Source organism: Protobothrops mucrosquamatus, unplaced genomic scaffold (assembly GCF_001527695.2).
Source record: "Protobothrops mucrosquamatus isolate PMUCROS unplaced genomic scaffold, P.Mucros_1.0 scaffold283, whole genome shotgun sequence".
Lineage (NCBI taxonomy): Eukaryota > Metazoa > Chordata > Lepidosauria > Squamata > Viperidae > Protobothrops > Protobothrops mucrosquamatus.
In genome coordinates, this window is record NW_015386627.1 from 253036 (window position 1) to 265694 (window position 12659).

The 12659-nt window shown below is 36.0% G+C and overlaps 1 protein-coding gene across 2 annotated transcripts in view; it reads right to left on the bottom strand.

The window, feature by feature from the left end:
• CWC25 (CWC25 spliceosome associated protein homolog) overlaps positions 1 to 10027 on the bottom strand; it is a 12089-nt gene extending 2062 nt beyond the window's left edge. The window contains exons 1-9 of one of the 2 annotated variants that reach the window (XM_015814765.1): positions 9929 to 10027; positions 8698 to 8870; positions 6513 to 6749; positions 5941 to 6010; positions 3326 to 3438; positions 3001 to 3055; positions 2593 to 2747; positions 2005 to 2088; positions 1213 to 1374 (exon numbers count right to left, since the gene is read on the bottom strand). In XM_015814765.1, the coding sequence (XP_015670251.1) occupies positions 1213 to 1374; positions 2005 to 2088; positions 2593 to 2747; positions 3001 to 3055; positions 3326 to 3438; positions 5941 to 6010; positions 6513 to 6749; positions 8698 to 8870; positions 9929 to 9946 (1067 nt within the window). In that variant the 5' untranslated portion in view covers positions 9947 to 10027. Of the gene's footprint in view, positions 1 to 1212; positions 1378 to 2004; positions 2089 to 2592; positions 2748 to 3000; positions 3056 to 3325; positions 3439 to 5940; positions 6011 to 6512; positions 6750 to 8697; positions 8871 to 9928 lie in introns of both variants that reach the window. The other variant, XM_015814764.1, reaches the window with a different exon arrangement.
• Positions 10028 to 12659: the final 2632 nt, after the last annotated feature.

The window sequence follows — 12659 nt, forward strand, 5'->3', positions numbered from 1 at the left end:
GTTCCAGCTTGCGGGACTGGCCTAAGGGATTTTAAAGGGGTTTTAATTACTTTTAATCAGATGAGTTTAAATATTTCTTTTTAATCAATTTTAATAGGTGTACTATATGTTTGTATTTTATCCAATTGTTAGCCGCCCTGAGTCCGCAAGGAGAAGGGCGGGATATAAATGTAAATAAATAAATAAATAAATAAATAAATAAATAAATGTGAAGTGACCAAAATCTGCTGCAACCACCCAGCAGACGGGGGGAATAAAAACCAAACACCCCCCCCCACCCCACCCCCGCTGCCAATCCTCAACAGAAATACAACAATGAAAACCTCGGACAGGAGGAAAAGCGCCGCCGGGTGGGCAGGCGTCTTGCTCGGCTGTGCCTTGGGGGCACTTTTTCAGTGCCACTGTAACTTCGAACAGTCACTAAGCGAACTGTTGTAAGTCGAGGACTACCTGTACTTTATCACTTTTTTCCTTTTTTTTTTTTTGGGTCATCAAGTTTTTGACACCTTGCTAGGTGACTGGTGGTACTCGGATGTTGCCATATCCTAAAAGTGGCACAATGGGTGAAAAGGTTGAAAAGCCCTGTCCTAGGGTTATGTGATCCCCTTTTGTGACCTGACAAGCAGGAAGTCAGATTTACTTAACAGCTATGTTACTAGCTGAACAATTGTAACGATTTACTTAATAACTATGGCAAGAAAGGTCGTAAAATGGAGCAAACTCATTTAACAAATGTCTCGCTTAGCAATGGAAATTTTGGGCTCAATTGTGGTCATAACTTGAAGACTATCTGTAGTCAGAGAAACTAGATCACTGTTTCTAAGCCTTAGTAACTTTAAGATATGTGGACTTCAATTCCCAGATTCCTGGCCAGTATACTTGAAAGGGAATTTGGGAATTGAAATCCACATATCTTAAAGTTGTTGAGTTGAGGCTGAGAAACAGTGAACGAAAGTATGAAACTTCCAAATGTGTTTGTCTTAAAATTAAAGAAAACATTTCCTCCTTATATCTAACACCTTGGAAGGTGAAACAAGCATGCATCACAAAAAGACTATCAAACTGAGTTATAGGATACTGCTGCTTTATATCAAGTGTAATGATCATCTAAGTGTTTTAATGAAGACTGAACCAGGACCTTCTGTATTCAATGTATGCTGTTCCAATTAAGCTATGGCTCTTCCCTAATTTTAGAAGGAAGGGGTCACTCACTGTATAAACTTCCCATTGGACTGGCAAAGTTTTTCTAGAGCTTGCTCTCTTTCTTCTTCTTTTCTATGTTTGTTCACATTGTTTTTTCTTTCTTCTTCTCGCCATTTGGCATTCTCCATCATTTCCTTTCGTCTTTTCTCCAGCTCTTCTGCAGATAATTTTCTGCTTAAAATAAATTAATATGATTTTAGACAGCATAGTAGTGGCTTTTCAAATGATAATAATCATCATCAACTTATGGAGTAACCTTTCTCCTGGCTATTGTACGCAGAGGAAATAGGGTTCTCTAGAACTATGATTAAGTGATTACTTAATAGCCAGAGTAGTAATTAAGCTAGGAATAAGGGCTTAAGTCAAGCTAGAAAGGACCATACATTCTTTACACTTCTGCACCATATGAATCTTTAACAAATTTATACGTTAAATCTGATGTAATTGCTGACTGCATCCAATGCATCAAATGTATTTAAAGCTTTCCAAAGAGCTTGGAAATCAACAGGAAGCAAGTGCAGAGATTGAGGCTCAGTAGTATCCTTAGTAATGTAGATCATTCACCCATCAAATTGGAGATCTTATAAAGTTGGACATTTGGGGTCTTTAAATAATAGGCAATAATGATAATGGTTTTTAAAAATAAGAGAAAGTTGCTGAATCTCATTATTTTTATAAACCTTTTCATTTAATTGCCAAGCATTATAGCATGCATTTTTTCAAAATATTCTGCCTACAATACATTATACAGTTATGTCAAAACCTATTAAAAATACACCAATACCATGCCCATCCATATACCTCAAAGTCTGTGGTCTTCGATGTTGGTGTTCCTTATGAAAATTCTTGTATTTTGTTTTTGCCTTTTGTTCCATACCATTGTCCCTGCAATTCAAAAAATTTCTTTCCATGAAAATAATAATTCATTATTAATAATTCTTTAGTTTAAGCTATTCTGTTACTAATTCTTTATCTTATACTATCAGGACGCATAATATTTTTCAACTCAATGGCTGCACTTGCCTTTTGAATGAGCAAGAGGAGCAAAATCCCAAATCATGATTGGGGGGGTGGAATTCAAATATTAAATTGTCATTAATTTTGAACAATGAATATAATTACATTTATATTGCAACATTAAAAATGAATAGAGGCCAGAATAATGATCTTTCATGTATTCTCAGTCCTCACGTCCTTGTATCTTGCTGGATGTAAGGACTGAGAATACTTGAAAGATCATTATTCTGACCTCTATTCATTGTAATTTTTAATGTGGCAATGCAAATTTATGTATGCAAAAACTATCTAATTTAAGATTTGAATAATTCCAAAGCACTAAGATAACCTCTATCATAGAAAAGGAGAATTGGTTGCCCAATTTTTGCTTACAGTTTACTGTCTCTAGGTGATCTTGATCTCTTATGCCTGCTTGAGTCCTGATTTGTGTTCTTGTTCACATGCCTTTCAGGAAAATGGCTTTGTTGCTCTGATCCTAAACTCTTTTGGAGTTTATGAGACATCCTTTCATGGCCACTATCACGAACCTAGCATTATGAGAAAAAGAGTTTAAACATGGAAAAATATTGCTTTATTAGAGAATAAGTATTGCTATATTCAATTGACTGCACACAGATGTCCCAAACTGTGACTGTAAAGATATTGGCAGTTAATCTATACTAGTAAGGAATTCAATGATAGTTAAGTTCACATACTTCATGACTTGAGTCAAACTGGCCCCAATAAATAGCATCTCTATTTTATATTGTATAGCAAATACTATTAGAACACAATACGTACTTGCAATCCATATCCTGATTTTTGGGGATGAAGATATTCTATTTTCTCCCGTGACCTGAAGCAAACGAAAATTAAATTCTAACAATTCATGAGTGTGATAGGTCTAAATTCCCTGTTATTTTAACTTTGAACAGTGGCTGAATGAGTGGTTATTAACCAGAGACTACATGTACCACCTTTAAAACACCAAAAGCCCCCTTTACATAGTAGCATGTATTTGTGTAGGGACGGAGTTCCATTCTTTTCTCTGCAATTATGAACAGTAGTCAAACCCAGCCTCTAAAATAGGCTAAATGAATAAATGTATACTGTGTACAAATCATACTTAGTTTTAATCTCTTCATCTTCACCACTACTGGAGTTATGGTGCCTATGTTTCCTGTGCTTCTTCTTCTTCTCTTTCTTTTTTTTCTTCTTCTTCTCCAAACTGCTTTGTAACTGGATCATTTGAAAAAGGAAGTATTAGTTTCATAATAATCACCAGAGTTTACAATATGGTCCTAATTCCTTTTGGGCCACAGGTACTTAATACAATTTTGAGAACATACAGTAAAATTTCCATAGTTGACCACCTCTCTACATTGATCATCTCCATAAGTTGACCTAATTTTCAGAGACCAGATGTACTGTACAGTATATGTACACAACAGAAAACCACCTCTGTAAGTTGCATCTTGACTACCTGTGCACACAGTATTAATTTACTCTCTATAACCTGACTAGTTGAGTGCAGTCTGCATCAAGAGCAAGAAAAGTGAAATGTAGAATTGGTAGCAATGAATTTCTTTCAAGAAGAATATCAAAGAATACAATATTTTTTATTTTGATTCGATAGTAAAGTCGATGACATCTCTAACACTGACAAGTATGGACTCTTTTCCAAGGCGATGCCTGACAGGAGCCTCGTTATGACAAATGTAAGAGTGGAAAACTTTCTAAAGAATGTTTCACAGTTCTGCTGTGTGCTAGCTTAACTGGAGAGAAGCTAAAACCTTTGGCAGTTAATTGTAAATCGGCAAAGCCATGCTCAATCAAGCACCTGTAGCCCAAAGACCTTCCCCTCACCTGGAAATCTAACAAATCTGCATGGATGACTGGTGCCCTGTTTGAGAAGTGGATAAGCGGAATTGACCAAGAAATGAAGAAGAAATGGTCCATTCTCCTTTTAATGAACAATTGTCCTAGCCATCCCTAAGTGATTCATCTTATAAACGTGAAAGTGAAATTTTTGCCTCCAAACACTACATCAAAAATTCAACCTCTCAACCAAGGCATAATCAAAACATTCAAAATGCACTGCCAAGCCCAGCTTCTGCAATGGGCCATTGCTAAAACACAAACATATGATCCGTCTGCAGAAGCAAAATCCTAATCCTAACCCTAACTTAAATGAATTAAGTGAGGAGGACACAGAAATTGCAGATATTCTGAAAGAAAATGATGTCAGTTATTTGATAATTCAGCTAAAGTCATTTGCTGTGGAAAAATGCCCAGGCATGCTGAGTGGTATAGCCAGCGTTGAGAGTGCTTTCTCCACTTACCTTCATAAAAAGAATAAGAAACAGACTAACAATTTTTTAAAGAAAGAATGATCAAACCATGAGAAAATCATACGTAAATGTATTGATTTTGTACGATACAGTATTGTATGAATGATTTCCCTGTGTTTTCACTATGTGTATTTCTACATGACATTCTTTAATAAAAGTTGTACAATAAAATGAGGCACATATACATATCAGTACAGTTGTTCCGTATGTTGACCACCTCCATACGTTGACCAGTTTCGTTCAGTCCCTCGATTGGTCAACTTTCAACTTTTACTGTATTTATGGGCATGCTTATAAAATGGCTGCCATAGTAGAAGGGCCAATCACAAAACACCATTCCTCAATATTCTTATATTATCTCAGAAAACTTTATCTTATTTTTCAATTTTTTTCTGATACTTTTCATGAAGATGTCGATGAACATTTTGGTTGCCATAAGAAGAGTGAAGATTTATAGCATATATTCTACATTAATTATATTTGGAATAATTTCGTATCTTCAGTAATTAGTGTTAATTAGAAATCTTAACACCAACTATAATCTTGTATAAGATTAATTGGAAAAACTACATTCCGGTTTGTACTCATTTGTAACAATTTTTGTTGTAAATACAGCAACTATTAAAAGACTATTAATTTGATTGGGCAACTGTTTAGTATTTTGTTGAGGCATTATTCCTGCACCTTATTCTCTTTCTCTCTAAACCAAGATCATCCGAGATTAAGGTAAACTTCACATTGTCTATATATCTAAACATTTTAGGCCTTGGAATTACTTTCTCTCCAGTTCAAAAAAAGGTACTCTAAACCAGGGATCCCCAATCCCTGGTCCGTGGACCGGCACTGGTCCGTGGCATGCCAGAAACTAGGCCACACAAACAAGCGAAGCCCCATTCATGGAATGCAGGCAGCACGTGAAACCGCACCCCCTCTGGTCCGCAGAAAAACCTCTCTCCACAAAACCGGTCCCTGGTGCCCAAAAGGTTGGGGGACTCTGCTTTAAACTCCCAACTCTGTCCATAATAATTTGTTATTGATAAGTAATACCTATCTTAAGTGTATTTTTAAATACTTTTATCCATCTTTTTATATACCACTGAGCTGGCAAACATACCTAAAACTCCTGCCTCCTCCTATTTTCTCTATAACAAGAACCTTGTGAGGTGAGTTGGATTGAAAGAGAATGGCTGGTCCAAAGTCAGGCAGCTAGTTTTCTGTGCCCAAGACAGAACTATAACTCAGTCTTCTTATTTCTCTGTCAACACCTTAACAATTACATCAAACTGGAAAAAAGCCCCACTAAATTTTGCTCAATATACATAAGATTGTCATCATGGAATTCAACAGCATTCTGTTGTATACATTCACAGAGCATTCAGCATTAACATACCAGTTCTTTGATTTTCTTCATTTTTACAGGATTGTTCAAAACATCACGTTTCTTCTCTTCCTCCCTCTTCCTATACAGACAAAATAATATTAATGTATTAAGTAATTTCAGGTGAAATTCTCAGATATTCTATTTCAGTAGTATAATTTGTGATTAGAGGGTGATACCTATGGTCTTCCAGGAATTAATAGTTTCTATCTTCTATCAAAACTTAGTTGGCTTTGTTTATTTTGCTTTTACTGATTATAATTGGATTTGGGATTATCTTGTATAAGACCAGTGACCATAAAAGGTTTCCTAATATACAGATATAGTTATAGTATCCAAAGAGTCATAATTTCCCAATACCCAATCTATAGGATTAGCATCTCTGATCAAATTTTGCACAAAAATGTAAAAGAGAAGCACTGTAGACATTAATGGGAATAATTCAGATTTTTACAATGTTAATACTATAGATATTTCAATGCTTTCATTTTATAAATCATCCTGGCCATCACCATTCATTTAATATATATTTTATTTATATACTTTCTGACTCTTCCTTTCACACTAAAAGCAATCCTAATTACCTTATCATAAAAAGAGGATCTTCCCGAATCTTGCTAGCTATATCCAAGGCAGAATTGGCACCTGTGGAGGCAAAGATAGAGCCTGGCAGAAGGCCAGTCTCAGAAGAACAACCTGCCTCCTTGTCCTCTGCTGTCTCAAAGACATACTTGTCAACTGGACGCCCCATAAGGTATTCATCTCTGTTCACCATGCCACCTGGTCCTTGGTACATCCATTCCAACTTCTCATCTTTTTTTCTAATTTATTTGGAAGAAAATATATAAAATTAAAACTTTCAAGTCAACATAGTCAGAAGAGAAGATGATGCAAAAAAAAGGATGACTATAATAGGCAAGTAGTCTTAGAGCAGAATATTTAACATGTTTGGGGGGCTGAGGTTACAAAGAGGATGAGAACACATTACACATATGGATAAGTCCAGAGCTTGGGATGGATTGGGGGAATGCTAAATGCAAGAAATAAAAACTTTGAACTCCTGGATGGGAGAAAATAAACACACTGGTGATACTTATCAAGATGATTATTTCCCAGGCCTAATAGAAGGGAAATACAATTGCTAGAGGAAGGGATACATTTTAATTTTTTTTTACATTCCAATGATCTCATTATTTTTATCAAGGAAAATTTAATATTAATTAAAATACATTTTTCTGAACTGAATTGAAAAAAGCTTTATCAAGAAGCATTAGATTTCCAAATGAGCATTTTGTTTCCTTAATTTTTCTATCCACTTAATTCTTGAAATAAAAATGCATTTCACATATACAGAACAGTATCACCTTTAATTACTTTACATTCTAGAATTCCAGTCTAGAAGATGTTATGCTAAGGTCACTTGCAGACCAGAGTATTATGCACAGATTTCTCTCTCTCTCTCTCACACACACAGACATGTATGTATATGTATATGTATATGTGTGTATATGTATATAAAAACTACATAAACTAAGTATGTCTAACAGGAAACACTACTTGTCGTGTATTTCTTTTGGTACTCTGTTAGCTGAGGTGTCCTTTCAGTTTTAGCTATAACAATTATGTAACCAATATAGTTGCACAAAAAGCTTAATAAAGATCCAAAAAGGACACATAGTAAATAGAAAAAGAGCCAAGTCATCAAAGGGTACAGATAGCTAGCTCATAGGTACAAAAATAGTAGTAGAAAAGCTAAAGCTCAGAATGAACTGAGATAAGTGAAAGCTGCTAAAAATGGGTTTCTTTAAGGAAGACATACCGGTAATTGATATTTTGGCTGCTCAATGATGGAAAATATTAAGAGGTAACAATGAAAAGGCAAAGCTATTCTACACTCAGTCATCTGTAATGGGAAGATAAATGTTCCATCAGGCAATTGTGAGAGGCAGAACTGACCCGGCAGGAACAAATCCTATTAAATTTTAATTAGTTAAATATTCAGATCTAAATGAACTCAATTTTGGGATGATTTGGCTAAGTCTTCAATTATATTTTCACTAAAAAAATCCTAGGGAACTGGTGAAGTGCTAAGTATCTACAAGATAGGGAGTGATTTTAAATCTGAAGCAGGTAATGGTAACTTGTAAGTGTCCCAAAGGTGCTTTTTCAGGAGGCAATTGGACTTTCTTGTTTTATTTTGAAGACATTTTGCTTCTCATCCAAGAAGCTTCTTCAGATCTGACTAGATGGTGGAGACTATCTATGTCCTCAGGGTCACCTGAGTAGTGCAAATGTGTGTGGAGGAACAGAGGAGAAAAGAAAGTCCAGTTGCTTCTTGAAAAAGCACCTTTGGGACAACCATGACCTGGATGATTGAGAATCTCCATAGACATTTAACTAGTAAGTGCTGGAAAACAAATAGCAGAAGTTAGTATGGAAATATCAAGAACACAGATCTTGGAATTGAATAGCTTTTGTTAAGCATTATGAGAATGCTGAAGACATAGTACTTTATTTCAACAAAGCTCTTGACAAAGACAGATTCTCACTGAACATTCAAAGTAAATAAAGTAAATCCAATTCAACAGTAGAATCAATTATCCAAAGATGTGATGGTTTTCTCTTCACTACAATTCTTTAAAATAGAAGCTACACAATCTCTGTCAGGGATACTGTAATATAAATTAGTGTAGATAATTGATAGCTTAAATAGTTCTTTCCTATTCCACAATTCTATAGTTGCAAACCAGTAAATCCAAGTCAACATACTTGATAGCGCCTACATCTTCAGCATAACGCTGCATTTCTTCTCGTGCTCGCTCTTCATGCAATTCTCGTTGTAGCTCTTCAATTTTCTTCCGTTCAGCTTCATGCTTTTGTTCCGCTTTCCAAACTTTTTCCACATTACGGAGGGTTTGTGGGTGCCAGCTTTTTTTAAGATTCTAAAGACAAGATTAAGCATTTAACATTTATCTTGATTTAATCTGAAAATTTCCTTTACAAAAGCTATACATATTAAATATCAACCAGAAAAATATCTGAATGCAAACCTTAGTGAACTAAAATTAAGTACATAGAAGTGTGAGCTCCATATTTATATTGCTATTCAAATAGTTCTCTCATTTTATAGTTTATAGTCATTGTTCTATAACAGAATGGCAGCTAGCCATTCCACAACACATACATCTTGCTTCAACGGTCAATTTCAGATCATTAATTTAATACGCCCAATTAGCAGATTACAAATTTTGGACTGTGGGGCTATTTGTGTCCTCCATTCCAAATGAAGTTTCCATAGTCTGTTAATTTGTACATTAAGAACATGTTGGAGGTCCTATCCTCACCAATTAGATTCACACATTATAGAAAGTCATGTTTTTCTTAAAAATGGTTGAATATACTATTTGAATACTAACTGGGCTCACAACATACAATAAACCATAAACCATGGCTTGTAAACAATAGTTAAAATATCATAATCTGCTAAAGCAAAGTAACCAGATTATAAATTGGTGATATGTGAAACAATAGCTAAGATATCACATCTTAATAAACTAGACAAACTAGATTATGGCTTAGTGATAAGTAACTTAGGTTGCTATAAAGAAGCTCTTTACCTCTAGCAAGTGCTTAAATTAAAGAAGATATGCTGCTGCCCTTACCCCATTTCTTCTGAACTGCTTTCCATAACTCTGAATTCCAACCGAGCCTTTTCCCCATTCTAGCGCAAGTCTTTCCACCCTTAAAAACGTCCTTACATTTCAATTATATAATTATAAAATTATGTATTATATAATATAGTATATAATTATATTATACGAAATATCCCTGTATTTTCATCCAAATGCGTACAATAGCAAGTGAACCCCGGATGGAGATAAGAAATGAGCTCTTAGTTTCGATTAACTCAAATCCAAGGCAATTCGGACTGTCCCATTCTCGATCCCTCCCCTCCCCTCTTTCTACCTCGGCTTTTCTCCATCCCCTCCTTTTTTCTCACCAGATCGCCTCCCCCCATGGCGACAGCTCAGTCTTCTTTGGAGCAGCCACTACGCAGCTCCACTCCACCTCGGCTGTTGAGCTTAGACCGGCGTAGAGTGATGACGCAACATTTTATACCTATCTCAAACGTCGCTCCTCCCAAAGCGGAAGTAATGGATTTAAAAACAGTTAGACATATATAAAGCTTCCTCTGTCGATTTTGCAGCGTTTTTTTCTCTTGTGGGGAAAATTATAGTATTAATTATAATAAATGATCCTGATATGTCAAATTGCAATGCACCATCCCAAGCTCAACTATAACACTCACGCGATGATATGAATAGTAATATAATATTTGGAAGGAGGCAAGCTAAGGAAGATTGTGTGCCTTTTTCACACAAGATTGTGTGCTTCTCATTTATGTTGCCTTTGTACAGTCTGTAAGCATGTGGGAGGAAATCTCTTCCATTTGCTCCCATCTTTAAATCAGTTCAATTGCTGTGATACTTCAGTCTATCCAGAAACTACTTTGAACTACCTCTCCTATCAATTAGCCAGTAGTTCAGCCACTAGGTTTGGGAAAGGGTGAAGAAAATTAATTCTCACAGGAATGGCAGCATGATAGCAAAACAGACATGTGAAAGGATTAATCAAATACACACAGTCCTCGACTTACTATATAGTTCATTTAGTGACTGTTCAAACTTATGTAAAAAAGATGTTGAGACTCTAGAAAGAGTACAGAGAAGAGCAACAAAGATGATTAGGGGACTGGAGGCTAAAGTCTTGTGGAAAACGAAAGAACTCTTACGAATTCCAGAGGGGTTTAGCAGAGAGGTTTATTGCACAGGTTCAGAGGCATATTAGAGATAGGCAATTCTGAACGAGGAGGGCGGGATTAGACTTCAGTTTTTATACTACCCTTCTTTCAGGAACAAAGGGACTACACATGTTAATACACTGTAATACATTTGGATCGTTTCTCATGGGCATACAATGGAAGGTTTTGCTACATACAAAGTATCCATGTGCAATGCGCATTTGATTAGCCACATATTACTGACACAGAACTTTCCCAGTGAATTTTCCCAGTGATTATGCATTACATCATTGTTCTAGCAATTATGCAGACACATCATTATTGCAGACAAATCATTATTCTAATAATTGTTCATTTTACTACATTATTCCCCCCTTTGGAAGTTTTCTCGCTTAAACTTCCACTATTCATCCTCCAATTCAGGATCTTTAGAGGGCAGCATTTTATATTCACATAAAGTTAACATTGTTTCATGTTTTGCAGTTAATTGGGCTGTACTTTCTGAGATTTTTCGAATCATTGCTATAACACAAGGGAGTAAGCAGGGAATCAAAATACATCCTAGAATTAACAAGATTGCTATAACTATGATGGTTTGTAGGCCTGGTAACTTTGGCCACCATCCTGAAAACATGTCTTCTAAATTAAATCCATTCCAGGTTTGTACCGGAACATGAGCTAATTTGACCATTCTGTCTGTTATGTCTTTCAGCACTTTTCCACTTTCATTTATTTAGATGCAACAGTTTGTTAGGTTGAATTTTCCACATACTCCTCCTTCTTTGGCCAACAGATAATCTAAGGCTAACCTGTTTTGCATAATATATGTTCTGGACTTCACATTTTCTTTGGCCAATTCAGTTAGTCCTTTCACAGTCTCATTGGTAATTAACTCTACCACTGCTTGTAATCTAATGATTCTGTTGATCATGTAAATAGGGGTACGGTATCCATACATCCCATCCTCAGCCCATGTAGCTGGGCCATAAACTAGGATGATGCGGCAAGGTGGCCATTCATTTTCTTGCCAAGTGATTCCTGCGCATTGGGTGTATGCACTTGGTTCCCTTTTTTGTCTTACATTGCCAATTTCATCATAGATGGGAACACCAAGAATTTGCTTTGTTTTTAATGGTAACAGGAAAAATCCAGGTCGAATTATTCCCAATACACAAGATCCACACCAGTTCTTAGGTAGTTGTCCGTATGCCATTTTTCCGCAAATCCAGTACATTCCATCCGGAGCTAGCCAAGGAAGACTGGTATTTGTGGGGTCTTTTAGATATGGCATTCCAGATACGTTAGTAAGGGCATAATGATCCATAGTAGTGGTTTTGTTGGTTCCAGACCACCATCTACCGTTTTCCCAAATCCCTGTGCATAGGAGGTTACCTACTGCTATGCAAGATTCTGTTTTGTTCCTTGAGTAACATACATGTCCTACCAAGTTGGAAGTGAGAGACCAATCACCATCTTTCCCACTCGTGTAGGTTAAACTACCATTTTTAGACATTTCTAGTACCTTGGTATAATTTAACTCTTGTGCCTCCCATAGCCATTTTTCTCCCATATTTGTTCCACCACACACAAAACAGTTGGACACGTTTAAAGTATGAGCAATATCTTCAGCTAGCTTGACAAAGGTATTGGTTACTTGTCTAGGTATTTCAGGAATATTTGGTTTTTCCATTTCTTTATAATATGACCAAAATAATTATTTTTGTTCTGATTTTGCAGTTATGATTTTGATTTCTACCTCTGATATTGGATCGTAGCCGTCAGCATCTATTCCTATCCCAAACATCCAGTTTCGTCTTTCCCATCTATTTTGTTCCAGGAACCAACTGCCATTTTTGACTGTGAGGGTCACCAAATTACAGTTATCCCTTCCACATGAGTCTGCTGTTGTATTTTTCTTTTCAAACAAGAT